This window comes from Cygnus atratus, chromosome 1, assembly GCF_013377495.2.
Source record: "Cygnus atratus isolate AKBS03 ecotype Queensland, Australia chromosome 1, CAtr_DNAZoo_HiC_assembly, whole genome shotgun sequence".
In the NCBI taxonomy this organism is placed as follows: Eukaryota; Metazoa; Chordata; class Aves; order Anseriformes; family Anatidae; genus Cygnus; species Cygnus atratus.
In genome coordinates, this window is record NC_066362.1 from 200,836,787 (window position 1) to 200,855,513 (window position 18,727).

The window sequence follows — 18,727 nt, forward strand, 5'->3', positions numbered from 1 at the left end:
AATTGCAACCAGAGAAACTAAAGCCGAGACCTAATTTTCTTTTGTTTCATTGGCACATGACATTTAATCTTCTTCCAAATCTGTGCATGGGAACACAGACAGGAGAAGTAAATCTAGGTCTGAATTCCAGGCTAACCGATGATCGCTAGATTATTCTTACAGCCTGATATAAAATCAGAAATGGTTTGTTTTCAGCTTCTCTTTCAGTTACAACTAAATTTTCCAGACAGCCCAGTATGGTTGGAGTTCTTCTGTTCAACAAAGCATAAATATTACCAGTAGGCCATATCTCAGTAATTCTTCTACGTTAGAATTCTTGCTCAGACTTACATTACTTGTCCCATCATGGAAAGCTTAATCGTAACTCTAATTTGTATCAAATTTGAACCACATCAAATCTCTCTAAAATGACCTGTGCCCGGATTACTTTGCTTCCAAGTATTTACATTTGAATCTGGTCAGGGAGCTGTATAGCTCTTTGAGGTGTCATGCTCTGCTGTTGGTTAGTTGAAGGGTGAAAACAATTTATAGGATTTCTTTGTGGTGACATCACTCAGGTAATAGGTTTGCAGTAATTTTTTTTTCTCTCTTTTTTTTTCCTTTTTTTTTTTTCTTTTTTTTCCTTCTTACTCAACTAAAATACTATATTTCCCACGGAAAATGTTATTTTGCATTTCTTTTCCCTTTATATATATCTCTTTCACTTCATGTCATTTTTTTCCCACTTTTAGTAGAGCAACTTTTCCCCTTCATGTGGGGAATAGAAGGGGCTTCTACCCACTTCTACCCAACTTGTAGTTGGCAAACTCAAGCTGTAAGGTAGTGATGCTCCTGATGTTCAGCTTTCTGTTGACACATTTCTGGAGACTTCACTCTTTTCTGGGTTGAAATAACGGTTTGAAAGAGATTGTTGCATAGAACAAAAACGCTAGTTACATTTTGGATAAAAGAGGCTGCTCTAGTGCTGCTGGTTTTGGAAGGGGAGCTTATATTTTAGCAGATCAGGGATGTGCAACAGTACATGTCGCTTCTTGTTTTCTGTAGTCTGCCCAAGATCTGATGAATCTCTAGGCTCTCAGAAAAAATGTAAATATGCTCTACAGATGTTTCTTCTGTACAAATAGCTACAGTCTTTGAAGAGCCCATCCTTACTGCACATGCTCTAACTTTTCACTTCTTTTTCCACATGTGCTCAAACCATTCACACTCATGAGAGTGTGGTGCTAATCAGGGCCTGGCACTAACCTGCCTGCAAGGGCAGCAAATCCACCAGACCTCTAAGATTGTTCCAGTTGAAGACAACAGGGACAAATGTGGGTTTTCCCAACAATGGGAAGCTGTCATTGGTGCTGGAACCAAGGGTTGTAAGTTGGTATCTGTTCTGCTCTGAATGACTGCTTCTGGCAGATGCCCCCCAGGAGCACCAGGAAAGTGTTTGATTTTGTCATGGAAATGATTAAAATAGGAGTGGGAAAAGGGAACGGATTAACAGAGAGCTCAAAATTTAGGATTATGAAGGATTAGCAGATGTGACAAGGAAGTTGAGAAGAATCTAAATTTTCGTGTGGCTCCATGACATGGGGGATATGTATCAGGACAGGTAACCAAAGATACAGAATCATTGGAATCAATGCAGAGGTGACATACAAGCTGAAGAAGGGAATGCATGGCAAGCACAGTATTTTCTTCAGTCTCTGTGGGGAGATGAGGAGACATCTCAGACCACCGGTGAAAGAAACCAGCCCAGGTGAAGCAGCAAGGTTAAAAAGAGGGAAAAAAGCCATTAAAATGGTGATCAGCTGGGGAAGGAGAATGGCACTGGACTGAGAAGCCTGGTGAGTAAGCATGGGAGCAAAAAGTTTTTGTATTGACTGTGCTCAGGGAACTTGCAGCCTTCGTTAATTGTTTCACTCAGGCAGGGGAGGAATATTTCACATTGAAATGGTGTGGGGATGGAGAAGGGTTCTGGCTGGCTCATTCACAGCAAACCTGTGTACCTTAACCTCATTATTTTAATCTCTAATGAAGTCTATTTTCTGACTGGATGGGCTTTTCACGTGTTTATAGATCAGCTCCTCCACGTGGTCCCCCTCCTGGCAGAGGTCCACTCTTCCTGGCCTCCTGGCCCAGCACTTTTATAGACATCTCGCAACTTTGTCCTTACTAGAAAAAGCTCTTGGTGTTTGCACAATCAGTAAAAGGAAATACTGAATGTCATGTATTACCTTTGTGGAACATGATCTTGCAGTTGGACCCCACTAGACGTAAATCCCATACAATTTAAGAGACCTGTTTTCAACCTGCTAGTATTGAGACCTCACAGCAGCTGGTGGATATTTCCATTTTTTGTATAAAGACAGTCCTTGGGCTTGACACTGTGTTTGATACAAAACTATGATTTTGTTTCTGAGAAGGTTGCTCCCCCATCATTTCCTTCTTCTTGGGAATGGATTGCATCCAGATATGTCCTTATCTTCCCTCCCTTGCAAGGCTGTGCTTGCTCGTGCCTATTGGCCTTTGAAGAGTTGTTCAACACTCCAAAAGAAATGGAGCCAGCTTTGTTTCCAAGCTCCTATTACCCCTCTTCTTTATCTCTTAGTTAAAAGCTTTAATGGATCTGTTCAGCTAGACCATTTGAGGTTGAAGGGTATGAAGAACTTCAAAGGTTAGGAGCTTTATCACTGATTTTGTGAAAAGACCATATAGCTGGATTAAAAATAAACTCCACTCACAACACTACATGGAACTTTGCTGATCTATTTTTACTGCATCACAAATAAAGCTGCGAAGAGGGGGAAATCCCACTGACTAAACAGGATGTGTGGGAAGGATAGAACATGACTCCATCCCGTATTACCCAGGTACTCATTAACTCTTAGAAAATCAGTTTAGACAACACAAAGTGGAATGTCTCCAGCACCAGATGGTAGTGATGAGGAAGAAAGAAGAGTGGAGCAGACAAGATAAAACTTGGCAGGAAAATATAGAGAGGAATTTCTGTTCATTAGGACAGAGATTGGAATCTGAAAGTGCTAAATTTAACCATTCCTTTGTTGTCAGGAAGTGTCTGAGAAGCTTAAGGACAAAGATAGCTTCCATCCCAGCTGAGATTGTTGGCCCATCCTCAAAAAATCACCCAACTAACTAGTGACAAATTTTCTGATTTAGTTTATGTGATGGATCATCTGTGGTATAAAGCCATGCTCCACGTGTGCCACTGACCAGTGTGGGTACCAGCTGGATCCCTGTAGAACAGTTTGCAATTTCCAACCTATTCCAAAGTTCAGAAATGTGAGCATCCTCTTGGTCCACATGGCTTTAATTCAAGGTTGATGCTCATTGATATCCCCTTAACTGCAGAGTACCATGTACTTTATTCAATGTGTCCCAGAGCATTACCAAGTATCCTCATCCTTTGCCACAAAGAACATTATTTTAATATACATATTAATTAAAAGAAAGAAAGAAAGAAAGAAAGAAAGAAAGAGAGAGAGAGAGAAAGAGAGAGAAAGAGAGAAAGAAAGAAAGAGAAAGAGAGAGAAAGAGAGAGAGAGAAAGAGAGAAAGAAAGAAAGAAAAAAGAAGGAAGGAAGGAAGGAAGGAAGGAAGGAAGGAAAGAAAGAAAGAAAGAAAGAAAGAAAGAAAGAAAGAAAGAAAGAAAGAAAGAAAGAGAAAGAAAGAAAGAGAAAGAAAGAAAAAGGAAGGAAGGAAGGAAGGAAGGAAGGAGGAAAGAGGCAGTATTAGTATGAAAGGTTTATTCTTTAGAAATGATCAGGTACCCTCAATACATTTCTAGAGGCATGAAAGTGAACCATAGTAATGAGGAAAGCAGTTTTCCAAACTAATTAAATGTCTTTGTGGAAAGAAAAATTTCATTGACAAGGATCCTATACAGACTTTCATACACGCGCTGTGCAGATAGACGTATTTTTGGAATGCCTCTCCTGATGAAATATCAGGGCTGTTATTAATCCTGCCTGTCAATTTTATTGAAAGCCAAACAAATTGCATACAGCATATGAAGAAAGAGCAAATGTAAACCTTCAGTGGCAAGTAGGGGAAGAATCCCCAAGATTAAAGGAAGCCATGTTTTCTCTTTTACATGCCTTTAAATGTAGCATGTTCTGCCTTCGTAAGAACATTTAGCAGACACTTAGCATACACAAACCAGACTTGCAACAAAACTGTGCGCAGAACTCAGAAGCTGCAGACCTTCATTGCCATGTTTATTCAAGGACATAGTAGCAGGGGTAGTTGGTCTCTTGTGAAGTGTTGTGAGACCTACAGCCTCCATATGTATGAAATTCAGAGACATCATGTCTAATAGTTCATTAAACCCTTCAGTCTCTTCTCATTTCAACTTCAGCCTACAGATCTTTCACAAAAGCAAGCCTGCATGGCTGGGCATATGGTTCCCTATTTTCATGTGGCTTTTCCCTCCAGAGTCAGCAACAGGGTTTTTGGAAAAATAATGTACATAATGGTGATGGGGCCAGAGTTTGGTACAACCATAACTAAAAGTCTCCTTGAGCATCAGTTCAGAGATTGCTGTTTTTCCTGTACTGCAAGACATCTTTATGGAAATCTGGGAGCAGCTAACAGAGATGAGCAAAGCAAAACACAAACTGAAACCCAAATAACCCAACAAGGAGTGGTGGAATTTCCTTAGTCAAAACTAATACTGAGTGAACAGGATTTGCTCAGGTGAGGTGGGTACGTGACTTTGGCTGTTGTACCATGATGGTGATGGAAACCACAAAGCCCAGCTTGGTGCCAAGCAGCCAGGACTCTCTGGGTTGCTCCTGCTGCCTTGTGGTGGAGAAAATTGGGGTGCTGGCATCCCCCAGCTCATGCCAGGTCACCCCAACATGCTGGAGACCCGTCTGGGGCTGCAGCCAAAGCAAGGTGGGGATGTGGGGAACCATGCTCCTTGCACTGACAGCAGCACTGAAAAAATGGGATTGTGCAAACTTGTGCCAGTGACATTCATAACTGTGATTCCTGGTTTAATTCGTGCATCCAAATATGCAAAATACTTCCTATGACAAACAGAGGATTGCTACTAAAGTCTTCCATAAAGTGACTTCACAGACTGTTTTTTAATCTTTCCAGATTGCAAGAGCCAAAACTGAGAGTAAAAAGATGGCAACACTATTTTTTTATGGGGCAAAAGAAAATATTCTTCCATTTCCAGATGTCCCACAGCCCTTTCAAGTACAGAGGAAGATAGGGTGACAGCAGATTTTATGATTCTTGGCTTCAGAATTACATCAAAATTGTGTTTTATCTGACATCAAAAGAATGAGCTGTTTTATCATCATGACAATGCTGTCTTCTGCTCGGATTAGTAACAGTGCAAATAAGGCAGCTATAGAGACTGGGAAAAAAAAAAAAAAAAAAAGTTTTGTCCTTAGGCTTTATCTGTGGTTTACCAGCTTCTAAACAATCAGCTATATGATGAAAGAGAACCAATAAGGCATTTATATTCTGCATTATTGCTAAACAAAAATGAATGTGTAACTTTTTCTAAACTTGAACTCTAGACAATTTTGAGGTTTTGTCCCATAAGACCCCAAACCTATTTTGGTAATATTACACCAAAAGCTATGCTATACCATAATCTTAATTTAAGTATTTATTTCTGGTGAAAATTAAAATAAAAATTAAAGTAAGCATGCTGAAATATGCTATTCTGTACGTAACTTATTGCAGATTCCTAGCATTACTCAAGCAATGACTTAATTTGTAATAATTGTTTTTGGTGGACCACATCTAACTGGATTTCAGCAAAGCAATTGATATGGTGCCATATGGGGAATTACCGGTAAAAGGGTCTGGCTGGAGCAGAGACAAAAGGTGCTGAAAGGGGAACCATCACAGTAGAAGGAAGGTGCAAGCAGGTTCCCAAGCATCATTCTGAGCCAGACTTAACTAAATATATTCACCAGCAGCATTTGTACATGAAGGAGCACATCGATGAAATTTGGTGATGACGGGAAGCTGGGAGGAGCAGCAGAATATCTCACAGGAAGAACTCAGGGAGCCGATTACTGAAAAATACCCTAAAGATATTCCATTATACAAAGCCTAAGATCATATAATTAAAAGGAGATTGTGTTTCCTGGATGAACTCTGCTGGAAACAAGGAGACAGAAAGTCTGTTTTCATGATGAAGACGGGGAAGTGTGAATTTCTGATGCACGTATCTGTACAGGCCTCCAAGGGTCTTCAAAGCACCTACAACTTCATGTCCAGCCACAGGACCTTTTTTTGGTCTTCCTCCTATTAAAGAATGCCCTCCCATGGGAGGCAGGTGTTGAGGGGTTCATCAATAAAGGCAGGAGTGTGGCCGAACCCCCACGCAGCTGTATGCAGAGACATCTTGAGCCCAGGGAGTAGGCCCCGCTGAGAACAGCAGCAATCCTTCCACCTGCACAGCTCTCTGAGCCTAACCCGTTATTTCAGGCAAAACGTCTTTCAGAGAGATCAGCACATCTGGAACCTTCGCACCAGCATGAAGGATTGCTTTTCCCCCACCCACACGCTCTGGGAAAGTCTTCCCTGCCCTTTCATTGCCCACAATGATCCCTCAGAAGGGCTGGCTGGATACAAGAGCTCCCACACGACTGGTGACATTTAAGCCATGTGGCGGGTCCTGCTGTGCACCACTCCTGCTCCCACCGAACACAATAGTAGGCTTTGCTGGGTGCAGGATTGAGCCCAGTGTGACATTTTCTTCCTCCCCACGCCTCTTTGCTGACTGAAACTTTTGTGATACCACGGAGGCCAGAAAGCCCCTGTGGTCCCACCTGCTTCTGCAGGCCCTGGTCCCACGCTTGGTTCACCCTGAGGCAGTGTCCACCCCCTTGCGTGCTCATTTCCCTACCAGCAATGAAACGAGGCCCCACATGCCCCATCCAGAATGAAAAATTCTTTGAACTTTGGACAAGAGAAATTTGGTGGGTGCTGTTGACAAGCCATCCTCCAAGAAGGGACACCATCTTCCCCAGCGTGGGGACCAGAACACCACCACAGGGAATGTTAGGTGAAGTAGGGTATGATTGGGAATTCATTAAAAAATAGCCTTTTATAGCAATTCACGGAAACTGAAACACTGTTGAAACATCCTGATTTCAAACAAGTTTTTATCAGAAAGGTTTCTTTCATCCAGGCAGAAATTTCCAGTCAAAACCAGAGTGAATACCAACTGCCTGCCCCAGAACAGCCGGGCCACTGAGTAGGCACCCACTTGCAGCAGGGAAGCACAAATGTAAAATTTAACCTGATTCCTGATGTGAACCTTTTTCCCTTGTTTCTCCCCATTCTTTGCCATCAAGGGAAATTTTATTTTCAAGAACGGGCAAGAACAGAAGGAGAAAGATGAAGACAGTGGGAAAATACCTAAAGGAACAGTTTTCTAGCCAGCTGAGGTTTAAAACCATCTAAAATACCACATTTAAACCTATCCCTTTCTATATGATGGCAAAGATATTTCAACCTCTGCTCAGAAGTGGAACTTTACGTTGGACCAGCCTTTAACGAACTTTTCCTGCTGTGAACATTTTTGTCCTCTTCTTAGCAGCCCATGGTAGGAAATACACCTGGCTTCACAGGGGAGGGGATGCAGAAAAAATATATCTAAATCATCATTAAATTAACTTATTTTTCTATGTGACCTGTGGAAAATCACCAGATCTAAATAGTTTCCTATACATATTTTATGCTGTGTTATAGGAATTGTATAGGAATTGTTTTATAATACAATTGTATTATACATTATTACTTCTGTCATTCCAATGAAGAGCTAAAAACATTCATATGTCCATCACATGACAATATCTCATAAACACTCTGTTAGAGAGTTGGACTTGGAGTTGGCCAGGCTTGCCAGAAAAATACTCTTCCTTCACCAAATCAACATGAAAAGTGATTTTCAAAACTGGAATGAGCATAAATAAGCAAATATCAGGTCACATGCATCAGATATTTTCATTATATGTGTCACTTAAGTGGAATATTTTATATCACGATCATTTGCGTGAAGTATTAGAAGCATTTAACTTCTTCTACTGATGCATACTTATCTCTTAAGTGCAATTTATTGTAAAAACAAAACAGAAACAAAAACAGCAACAAAAATAAACAACAAGAACAATGTCCACAAAATGTTTGCAGAACATTCATTGTCTCCCCTTGAGCCACAATCACTTAATTACTGTGTGAGAGATCTTTGGATAAAGAGCAGCATGAGCCTGCTCTGCGACTCAGCCTTTTCCCACTTAGTTTATCTAAACTGAAACCCAAAGCATCACTGATAATTTTGTACTAGGTATAACCAGTGTTGGTAATTGTGTTTGGAGCATGCTAAGATGTTTCTGTTCCAGAGCTGTTTAAACATTGACGTGTAAAAACCCAGACTAGCTTTAACAGCAGGCACAAAGCACATACTAACAGGAAAAAACATCTTCTGGGTGGAAGAGACCAGGTTCCTAATTCTCCTGTCACTGACATTTACGCTTTTCCTGTGTACCTACAGACAATTCACAGCCTAAATTTCTCACATGTGGGTGTTATACACTGGCCTCAGATTTAGCTTTTACACATTTATTTTAAGAGGCTTGAAGTAACTCAGCTTGTAAGTTTTTATTCTACACCTAGTGGAACGGGGAATGGATGAACAGTATTATATGTACTATTCATGCTCAGCCATACATGTGCACATATATACATAGCAACCAATTCACTAGATTTCTTGTTCTTGAGGTATAGAAAATATCGCCGTCTCGCTCTCCTCTGCTGCTCTGCTCTGGCCGTGCTTCCTTTTTTACTCCAAGAAAGCAGAAAAGATTTTACCCACCCATCATACTTTATCCACTCTTTGAAAGCTTCCCTTCTAAAGGCCTGCGCATATTGCGTTGGCACTCTACCAAAAACCGGCTAACAAATGGCAGATTAAGTGGAAACACGGAAAAGAATTTCAAGCATGTATTATACTTGCCTGGAGTTCAGCGTGCAACTTTAAGACGAGGGCTGCCCCCTAAACAGGCAGGCCTGGGAATTCGGTTGCAAAACAATTACAGATGCAAGGAAAATACCTTTCCTCTGAGAAAGAAACTTGATGATATTCTGCAGTCTTCAGTAAACCGAGTTCACTGTGTGCTCTGGAAGAGCAGCATGTTCTGTGCTGTCTCGAGACTTTAGCTTCCAGCTCCAGCAGTGCTCTCTGAGGGAGTTATACCGTATTAACCAGAATTTATGTTATGTCAGCCCCTTCAAGATGCAGGAACAGAAGATTAATAATCATTGCCATTCACAACCAGAACAGCCTCTCTATCCCCATTTACTGCTCTGCCTTAAAATACAAGAATAATGAGGCACTTAATTCAGTTCTGCAGATTATCAGCAGTCATGATCAGCTGGACAATGAAATTTGTAGTGTCATGCTTGTGTATAATTTATAATAATTTATAATACATGTGTTTCCTTGATGAATTATTTTGGCTGCATGACTATCTTCCTTACAGTTTAAAGCACAACTCCACTCTGCCCATCATCTTGAGAGAATAAAAGATCTCAGCCTATAGTCTGAGAAAGCATTTGAGAACATAGGCCTAGTGGATGGGAAGTACCTACACTAAACCAGGTTTTATTTTCTCAAGCCCACATCCAGGTATCAGGAAATTGTATGGGCAGAAATTCCCAAATCCTGTAGATCATTTCTGCAGTCCAGTGCTCCCCTAAAAACTGTCAGTCTCATTTGGCTTCAGAGGAACTTTTTTCTTACTCCATCAACCGAAAGAGAAGATGGACCTGATTTATGTCTTTATACTGACTGGTTCAAATTTGTCTACAGTTTTTTGGCCCTAAATTTAATAAAAGCAATGTGACACTTTAGTCTAGTTAAAGCTGAAAATAACCTATTAATCTGCACTCATGACTGGCTTTCGAACTACAACAATCATACAAAAGCTAAGATTGATTTCTACTGTCCAAAAAAACAGTAATTAAGCCCACTAATATGTATATATATATAAAACAGGTGGAAAGAAAAGAAAATGAAGGAAAACACGCAGTATTTAGTATGTTAATGTATCTTTTCTGTGTTTGAATGCCTTTACAAATAAGTAACTGTGCAATAAGATTGAAAGTGTAACCCAAGTATAGTACAAATACAAGAATATCTGCATTGAAATTCCATAACTTTCTTTATTCACTGTGATACATTCAAACAAAAGTGCTCCAGACAACAGTCATAGAGTAAAGGAAAATAAAATAAAAAGGCAGAAAAAGACCATCAGATACATGTGGTGATTATTCATATGTCAAAGCATTAGTAGCTGCTTGTATCTGAGTGCACCAAAAGCCCGTGAGGGTCCATGTTTTCATATGCTGCACCTACAAACATAATAATCATAGGCAGCTCTAGCAAAAAATGTCTTTCAGAACTAGAGCCAAAGCCATCACAAAGATAAAGCACCATCAGGCATATGTTTACAAATGCCACAGTAATTAGTAGAGTGAAAGAAAGGCTTAGCTGAATTAACATTTTCCTTGTATAGCATAGGGAAGCCCTGCTCAGACTCACTCCTTCCAGCTCTGCCATTTCATGCCAGGGCCTTGCCTTTGCCCCATAACACCAAGAGCCAGGGGTAACTTGGTAAGCTTCAGGAGACAGTGAGAGATGGATGGAAGAGGAACTGGAACTGGAGCCAGTGTCTATCCTCCTATTTAAGAAAATAATATTGTCATGGCAGCATGTACTTAACTATGTTACTGTAATACAGTGGCACGATCCACCTGAGAACACCGTTTGTACAGACCACGTTGACTTCCCAATGCTGTTTGCTAAGCTACAAGTATTTGGCCAGACTGATGTTACTTATACGAGGCACTTCTTATTTTAAACTACAATTCCACTACAGTAAAAATATAAGCCGTTGATGTCTATAAAAGACAGCAGAGCATCACTTCCTAGTAACTCAGATTACATCCTGCAATTTGGCTCTGTTTCAGCAGAATTACTGAACTGTGCACTTGCCAAGAACTATTTGTAACTGAAAAATTTGATGGGGAAGGGAGTCCCTGCCTCAAACAACACAAGAAAAGGAAGTCAAAGTGCTGTACAAATTATGCTGTGAAAGGGATATGATAGAGAGACCCTTATAAATCTAGGGTTCCTCTACCTTTTCTATGTTTAGGTAGAACAGCATGGATTGCCAACAAAGAGTGTGGAAAATTCAGTAGAACCCTTATCCTGCTCTACCCTTTGCCTACTTTACAGTCAGCAATTCAGATCATCAGCAAGAGCAAGACAGGCTTCCCTCTGAAATGTCTCAGTTGCTGACATGAGATTTTCCTTTAAAAAAAAAAAATCTACGCAGGACATAACAGAAGACAAGCCTCCATTCCCATATGCTTTCTGTAATAGAATATTCATAGGGATCCTGCTAGGTATAAGGCTTTGCCCCAGCTGCTAAAAAGATTTAAGCCCACGTGTGATCTGTGTTTCCCAAAGCAGGATGCAATGGCACTGCTCATATGACCAACATCATCTTCACAGTTAAGTCCTCGTGACATCAAGGTCTGTTTGCTTAAAAAGCATTTTTCTTAACTATGTTACTAATAAAGTCTCAAATCACTCAGGCTGAAAGAAGGTTAGAAGTGTTATGCAGTTATTTACCCTTCACGCTATTTGTGTGGCATTCATCTCCCACAGCGCATGCCTTGCCCTTTTCACACTCCCTTTCTCATGCAGGAACACAAAGCTGTAATGTTTGGGTTGCAAACACCATTAAATGCCCCTCTCCAGCCCCCAACAGCATAGAAATATTTTCTTTTAAAAGTTCAGATCAAAGCATTTCTACTAATCCTAGGATTTATTAAAACAAACATCATAGGCATGAGATAGTCAACAGCGTCCCTTTTATAGGATTCTTTGGAGACGGTTCTGATTTTGTAGTGTTTACTGATCCGCCCCTCATTAATCTTCAGTTGCTCAGCTGCAAATTCAGCAAGTCCACCTGCTCCTTCCCCTCCCAGATGATGTTCCTTCAACCCCAGTTTCTTGTTGTAATGACAGCACCACATAACCCCAGTCCTGAGAACAAGGTGGCTTGCTCAAAAAGCTATATATCACATCCCGATGTTACAAAAACGTATCACACACATCATTTGCAGCAGAAGTCTAGCCTCTCCTCAGATGAGTAGTAATTAAAACCAGTCATTAAGTGCTTTCATGGAGTTTCATTGTCTTTATCCTTCCCTGCAGTCAAGGTAGTTGCCTTTGATCCAGTAACAGATCTGTGCGTATTTGAGGGGTGTGATGCGAACAGCTACATTGAAATCCTGTGGGGTGCCATTCATGTCCACCCACTGATGGCCTGAAAATATTCCAATAATTTTACGTTCCCATTTGTGATTCTGCCTCTTCCACATCCTCACGTACACCCCAGATCCACTCGCACCCGGCTGGGCATCACACTGCTGGTACAACAGGTCATACGTTTCGTCTTTGACATCACAGAAACGGTACACCAGGTTTCCTGGACGATCGTTGTCGTAGCCAGAGAAGTGAATCCTCCCTCCAGGCAAGTGTCTTGCTGGTGGGCTCACACCTATCTTCATAAACTTTCTTTTATGGGGCTTCTTGAGCTCCAGCAGGGCATAGTCATAATCCATGCCAATATCATTGGCGTTGCCTTTGATCCATCCTTTGGGGACGTGTGTCCGTTTCACTCGGATCCACTGGAATTTCATTTTTTCAGGCATTGCTGAGTTGGTGATATTGGCCCCTTTGCTGCCATCTTTCAGTTTGGGCTTCAGGAAGCCCACCCGCAGTTTCTGAGCTCCTTTGACGTAACTCTTGCCATCATGGATACAATGAGCGGCAGTAAGAACATGCTTCTCAGCCACTAGTGTCCCCGTGCAACCTGTAGATAGCTTCACTGACGTGGAGAACGGGTAATTCAACAAGAAGTCCTTCCCAAAAATGCTAAACCTGCTGTCATAGCCATAGATCTGCCTCTTAGTTCGAGATTTGCCTTGAGACCCATCACCACTGCTGCTCAGAATGTATATGCCCACTTCGGTTTCAGTGAGGCTACCGTTAGCGTACAAGGTTTCATAGGACAGGTAGTTCTTCACTTCTTCATAAGTTGGCAGCGGAGAACTTTTGTGGCAGGCTGGGCCACAGGGAGACACCACGTCCAGTCTGGCTTCAGCATCAAACTGTGGTTTGTCCAAGTTGAGGGTAGACTGTGGCAGGATAACTGGAACTCTGTAAGAAGGCCATGTTGGCTTCCAGTGAGGACTGGAGGGCATCACATCTTTAGCAGCACACAAAAGGAGGATTAACGTGGACAAGCCTGCCATTCTGAATGCCGGTCTGTGGAAAGCAAAAGAAAGTCCAGTTACTCACCCAAACTTGTTGCAAGATCAATTTCCCTTGCTAAGCAATGCTTTGCTAAACAAGTATGATACTTTGTCAAAATCAAGCAATTTGAGCAAAATAGCATTAAGTTCTTCAGGCTTCTTAGCATTAAACTAATGCCTCAACCTGTATCTTGAAGCAAGAGTCCCAGGTTAACACGTGAAACCCACGACATTTAACCTCCAGGTGTGCTGAGCCACCAAGTCCCAATTAACATCAGTGACAAGTTACGGTATTCGTCTTTATGCAGTGTCTAGAAAGTTCACACTATGCATAAACTCCTGCATCCAGATACCGTAACTTCTGCAAAGAATAAATAAATGCCTTTACCGCAGCTGGATTACAGCATTCTCTGAAATTCTCTGAAAGCTCCCACCTACTCTCTGACACCACTGAGAGGGGTCCCTTCAAACACCTCAGTTTGCTGTCCTAGCCAGAGACATCATGCTAATGGAAGGAAAAGGCAGGTGGAAAGAGAAGATAACCCGAACAGAACAGGCTGGCACAACATTACCGCACAGGAGACTTGCTTCTCCTTGCAACTCACACCAGAGGAAGGTTTCTGCTCCACATAGCATCTGCTCTCCCCTAAGCTTACATGAGAAAGGGCAATCGTGATTACACAGTCAGCTAATGAAGCAAGCTTACAGCTCCTGAGGGAATTTTCAGTTAACATACTGACTTATTCCTCCATAAACTTAATTAATTAGAAATGCAAACCGACCCCCTCTGAGCACAGGGAGGCAAATGGGACTGTAAATGTGTTTATGAACCCCAGGCAGAGTGCCTCAGACTGCAGAGAACAGCGTGCACTAGTATTGTGTCAAGAAAATGCGTAACTTTAGTTTACTTGAAAATTAGCCATACAGCTGAATCGCTGCAGGAGGCACTGTGCCCTGGGCAAGAAGGCAGGCAGGATCTCCCTCATACAAGGATTATTCAAACAAAACTTCACAATTATGTTGAGCTTACACATATTTAAACCCTGCTGAGGTTACACTGATCACAACTGCAAGATCATTCCTGAAATACCTCAACCAAGCAAATCAAAGCAAACCATGCAGGAGATGACCACAGCTATCTAAGAATAAAAAAGAAAAATCCTTCTCTCCGATGCTGCTCACACGCCATTCCTAAGCCTCGCTGAAAAAGACTTCGGACACCGCAAACTGCTGAAGTCCGAAGGTGTCCAACTCAAATATTAGGCCTGGATCCCTTCTTTGTTGGTAGCATCCTCTTTGGGAATGGAGGCTATAATTAAAGCACACAATGTTCAACATATCAATTGACTCATGCTAGGAAATCAAAACATTTTGATTCCAAAAACCAGACATAGATGAACAGAGCTGATGCTACTGATGCCCACAAAGGAAGGTACTGACTCCGCCAGAAGCGACCAGACATTCTGCTGATAATTTTTTAAATAACAAATAGGATGTCTTTAAAGGGATGTATTTTCTTCTGGAACAACTAAGCTCTAAGCTCTACACGTGGAACTAGATGATCTTTAAGGTTCCTTCCAACCCAAGCCATTCTATGATTCTATAGAATGTTATTTTATACCTAACAGGCAAATCATGCCAGAAAATTCAGCCCATTTTAAACATAAATCAGAAGTGCATAATCTTAAATGCCACAAAATTGGAAAATACTTGCTTATTTATTCAAGGAAAACCAGCAGCTCCTCTGTCTCTATGGCAGAGATTAATACTGGGTGTTGGCTGGGTTTTGCAAGCTATCAAATCAGACCGTCTCCGATTGACGTAACAAGAAACACTTGCTGTATATCAGATGTATCTGTTGTAAAGGAGTGATTAGGAAAATACACAAAAAGAAGGTAGCAGTGATAAATGCTGTATCCCCACAAAGGCGACATACACTAGCATCAGTCAACTCTTAACTGTCCTCCTTGGTGACAATGAGGAGTGACACAGGAGCATTTACTGTAGCTAAGAAAGACTAAGTCACACTTATGCTGTGCATCAGGTAGCAGATCTCATTATTAAGAGCGCGTATTTATATGCAGTCTGCTGTCACCTCCTTCACACCAAAGTAATTCCCATAAATGACATCTGAAGCTTTTCTGATAGATGGAATCTCTATTTAAATTGCACCACTCGTGCCACTTCTTGGATGTAAAAACCATTTGTGCTAACTGGGTCGATGCCGGCCTTTGGCTGATTTATTTAGCTGTCAGGGGAAAACTGGAAGCATCTTGTCAGTTGTTATTTGCACAAGCAGCAAGAATCCCCAGTGCCTGTCAGCACAGCGACCCGATGAAGGGACAGCATGCCCAACAGCCCCTCTGCTTCCAACGAGAGCATCAGCGGAGCTGAGAAATTGCCTCTCCCTGCAACCTGCCCTCCCTCATCTCCCTACCATCCCCACTACAGCAGCACCAACGCTGGAAAGGCAGTTTTAGACAGCAGAGGGCAGCCGCCCAATGAAGAGAACACGACAGGAGCTGCGACTCCAGTCTGTCCTGAAAAAAGGCTTCAGAAAGACGGTATCCTTATCTACACCGTGCTCTGTTAAAGCGGTACTTATTCCACTTCATGTCCCTAGGCAAGCCTTCCCACACCCTCCCCTTCTGTGTGGTAATCGCATCGCAGGTACACAGGATAAAACAGCCTTTTCATCTGCTACAGAACTTTGCTATTATTTCAAAGGTTATTAAAACTAACCGCAATAAAACACAGTCCTGAGTTTATACCTGACCACAGATGCTCACAAACCAAGGTATTTACAGACGTCTTTGTAATTATGTCTCAACTGGAGACATAACTGGTAATAAATCAGCTGTCGGTTGCAATAAATAGAGAAAATGTCTTTTTTTTCTAACAAGATGCCAAATTAGTGCACACTACCTCTTGCTGTGTAGATCCTCCCCCTTCAAAAATAAGTGGTTAAGTAAAAAAATGAAGGAATTAAAAAAATAGTGCAAACTTAAAGAGAGACCTACCGGATAGCCTCTTCTTTTTTCCCCTTTTTGTTTAAAATAAAGCAAAAACAAACAAACAAAAAAATAAAAATGCAACTGCAACAACATTAACAAACACACTCTGCTCAGCTACTTACTTGTGGGTAACCCTGAAAGATGTTCTCGGACAGAGCAAACTGGTAAGAAGCAAGCACTTCCCTGAACGGCTATCACAAAACGATAGCGAATGAATTACGACGCGCTGTTCTACTGTAGTACTGCTCTTCTGTTTCTATTTAAACTGTGTCATAAACTCAGTCCACCCTTTGACTCAGTACAAAGCCCTGCTCTGATATCCAGCATAGGAACCCCCTAGAAAGCGGTTTGTACATAATCACACTTGCTAATGGAATTAAAATTGTTTGGAGAATGGAAACACTGACAGCTGCCCTGGGGCTCCCCACACCACTGAAACACTTTGCAGACACATTTCCCTGCCTGCTATGGGCATTCATGCCTTGAGATAGATGTTGGTGAAAGAGAGCTGCCTTGTTCAGAATGGACATGAATCATTTTCTTATAAGCAAGTAATTTTTCTGGAAGAGTTCACTGCTTCGAGGGTGGTTCTTGTAATAGATGGTTAAATAGCAATAAATCCTGGGATGTACAGTATGAAAGCCCATGAACGGAACAGTCTCTGTTACATTTTGAAATGAACAAAGTTTTTCCACAGCACTGGAAGCCAGAATGATTAACACTGCAAAAGAGAAAGAAAAAGGAAGAGAGCACGAGAGAGAAAAACCTGCCTCAAACCAAATTATAGAGGTGAACCAAATTACCGTTACTGACATGTCAAAATACCTCAGCTGCTTTTCTCAGTCACAGAACTTGTTAAAGCACAGCAGAAGTAATCGAGTTGCGCTGCAACAACCGCGGGAGCGTTACTGCCATTACCGTGCAACCTCCGTCCGCCTGCCCGCGATGCTGAGGTGGTGCAAGAGTTACAGAGCCTCACCGCCAGTCAGAGGGCTGTAAGCAGAGACGTCTCAGAAACCCTGAAACAAACTTTGATACTGGCAGGCCAACGGCGTCTGCCAGCACATACAACAGTGGGCACTGACACGCGCATCGGCAACACGCGCACACACACAGAGGGCTCGTATTCTGCCTGCTTACCTCTCGGTCCAATTTCTGTCAAACATTTTTCACTGCCTCCTTCTACCCTCCCTTCTTTCCTTTTTCTCTCTCCCTGCTTCCTCGCAACCCGCGCTGCGGGAGGGGTTACGGCACATCTGAACAAAGCACACCACAGGCAGGGACACGCGTGCCGGGGGCCATCTGGCCACCTGGGCGATGTGCTGTGGCGTGGCTGCTATGGGGTGGCTGCTATGGGGTGGGGTGGCTGCTGCTGCTGTGGGGTGGCTGCTGCTGCTGCGGTGCTCCACGGCCCTCGCTCGTCAGAGGTGTCCCAGCTACAGCTTCAAGGAGGAGACCCTCGCACCCGTTCCCCTAAGAACAAGCTAGGGATGCGAAGCCCAAGCGTAGGGCTCGCAGGGCTACTTCTAACTGCTCCTGTGCATCCCGATGTGTGCAACACCACCAAGTCGCCCTGCCACCAGCGCCTTTCGCACAAGATGCTCCACGCTGCCCTTCGATGCCCCGGCAGCCCTCTTTTGGGTCTCTAACTCGCAGCGGGCACCCGGGGAAGGGCTGTCCTCCCCCTCCGGAACCGGTTAGCCGCACATCAGCCTTTTATCCCTTTTGTCTGCGGCGCCGGGTTGCGCTCCCGTTTAGGGCTTCCAAATTCATTCCCCCTCCCGCAGCCCTCACCGCCCCCGTGTCCCCCCACACCCCGGCGGGACCTACCGGGGCTCCCCCGCTGAGGAGGCGGCGGCGTCTGCGGGAGCGGCTCAGGCAGGTGGCGGCGGGGCCGGTCCCATCCCTGCCGCCGCCTGCGAGGGGCTCGGGGGCGCCTTCCCCCGGCCGCCTGCTCCGAGCGGGGCGGAGCGGGGCGGAGCGGAGCCTCCCGCAGGTGGCTCCCGCCGCTGCCGAGCCCCAGGCCCCCAGCTCCGAGCCCTCAGCCCCAAGTCCCGAGCTCCGAGCTGCGAGCCCCGACTCCCGGCCCCGCTGCCCCCGGCGCAGGCGCCCTCTCCCCGGCCGGCCGGGCGGGAGAAGCCGAGGTCGGGGCCCGGCCCCTCCCTCTGTCCACGCAGGCTTCCCCCACTCAGGCCGCCGCCCCACTTTTTTTTTTCTTCTTTTTAAAGTCCTTATATTGTTGTTTTTATTAGTTTTGTGAGGGAAAACACCTTTTTTTGCCCCTCACTCTTTTTAGCCCCGACGCTGTGCGGCTGCCACCTCAGCCCCGGGGTGGCCGGGCTG

General features: G+C 43.4%; 1 protein-coding gene across 6 annotated transcripts; it reads right to left on the reverse strand.

Moving 5' to 3' along the window:
- Positions 1-10,185: 10,185 nt before the first annotated feature.
- On the reverse strand, positions 10,186-18,510 carry PRSS23 (serine protease 23). 6 transcript variants are annotated; one of them, XM_035571333.2, is made up of 2 exons: positions 18,215-18,510; positions 10,186-13,383 (listed from the first exon to the last, which is right to left on the reverse strand). In XM_035571333.2, exon 2 carries the CDS (start codon positions 13,368-13,370, stop codon positions 12,252-12,254), a length of 1,119 nt encoding a protein of 372 aa, XP_035427226.1. In that variant the 5' UTR covers positions 13,371-13,383; positions 18,215-18,510; the 3' UTR covers positions 10,186-12,251. The 6 variants fall into 6 exon arrangements, with proteins under 6 accessions (XP_035427226.1, XP_035427225.1, XP_035427232.1 ...); XM_035571332.2 differs by lacking the exon at positions 18,215-18,510 and adding an exon at positions 17,525-18,072; XM_035571339.2 differs by lacking the exon at positions 18,215-18,510 and adding an exon at positions 17,303-17,347.
- Positions 18,511-18,727: the final 217 nt, after the last annotated feature.

What these genes read in the sequence shown, in the direction of transcription:
- PRSS23 (XM_035571332.2), bottom strand. Translation starts at nt 17,550, where the DNA reads ATGTTTGACAGAAATTGGACCGAGAG. An exon ending in GACAGAAATTGGACCGAGAG is followed by an intron (nt 13,384 to 17,524) that starts GTAAGCAGGCAG and finishes TGCTTTCCACAG; the next exon opens with ACCGGCATTCAGAATGGCAG.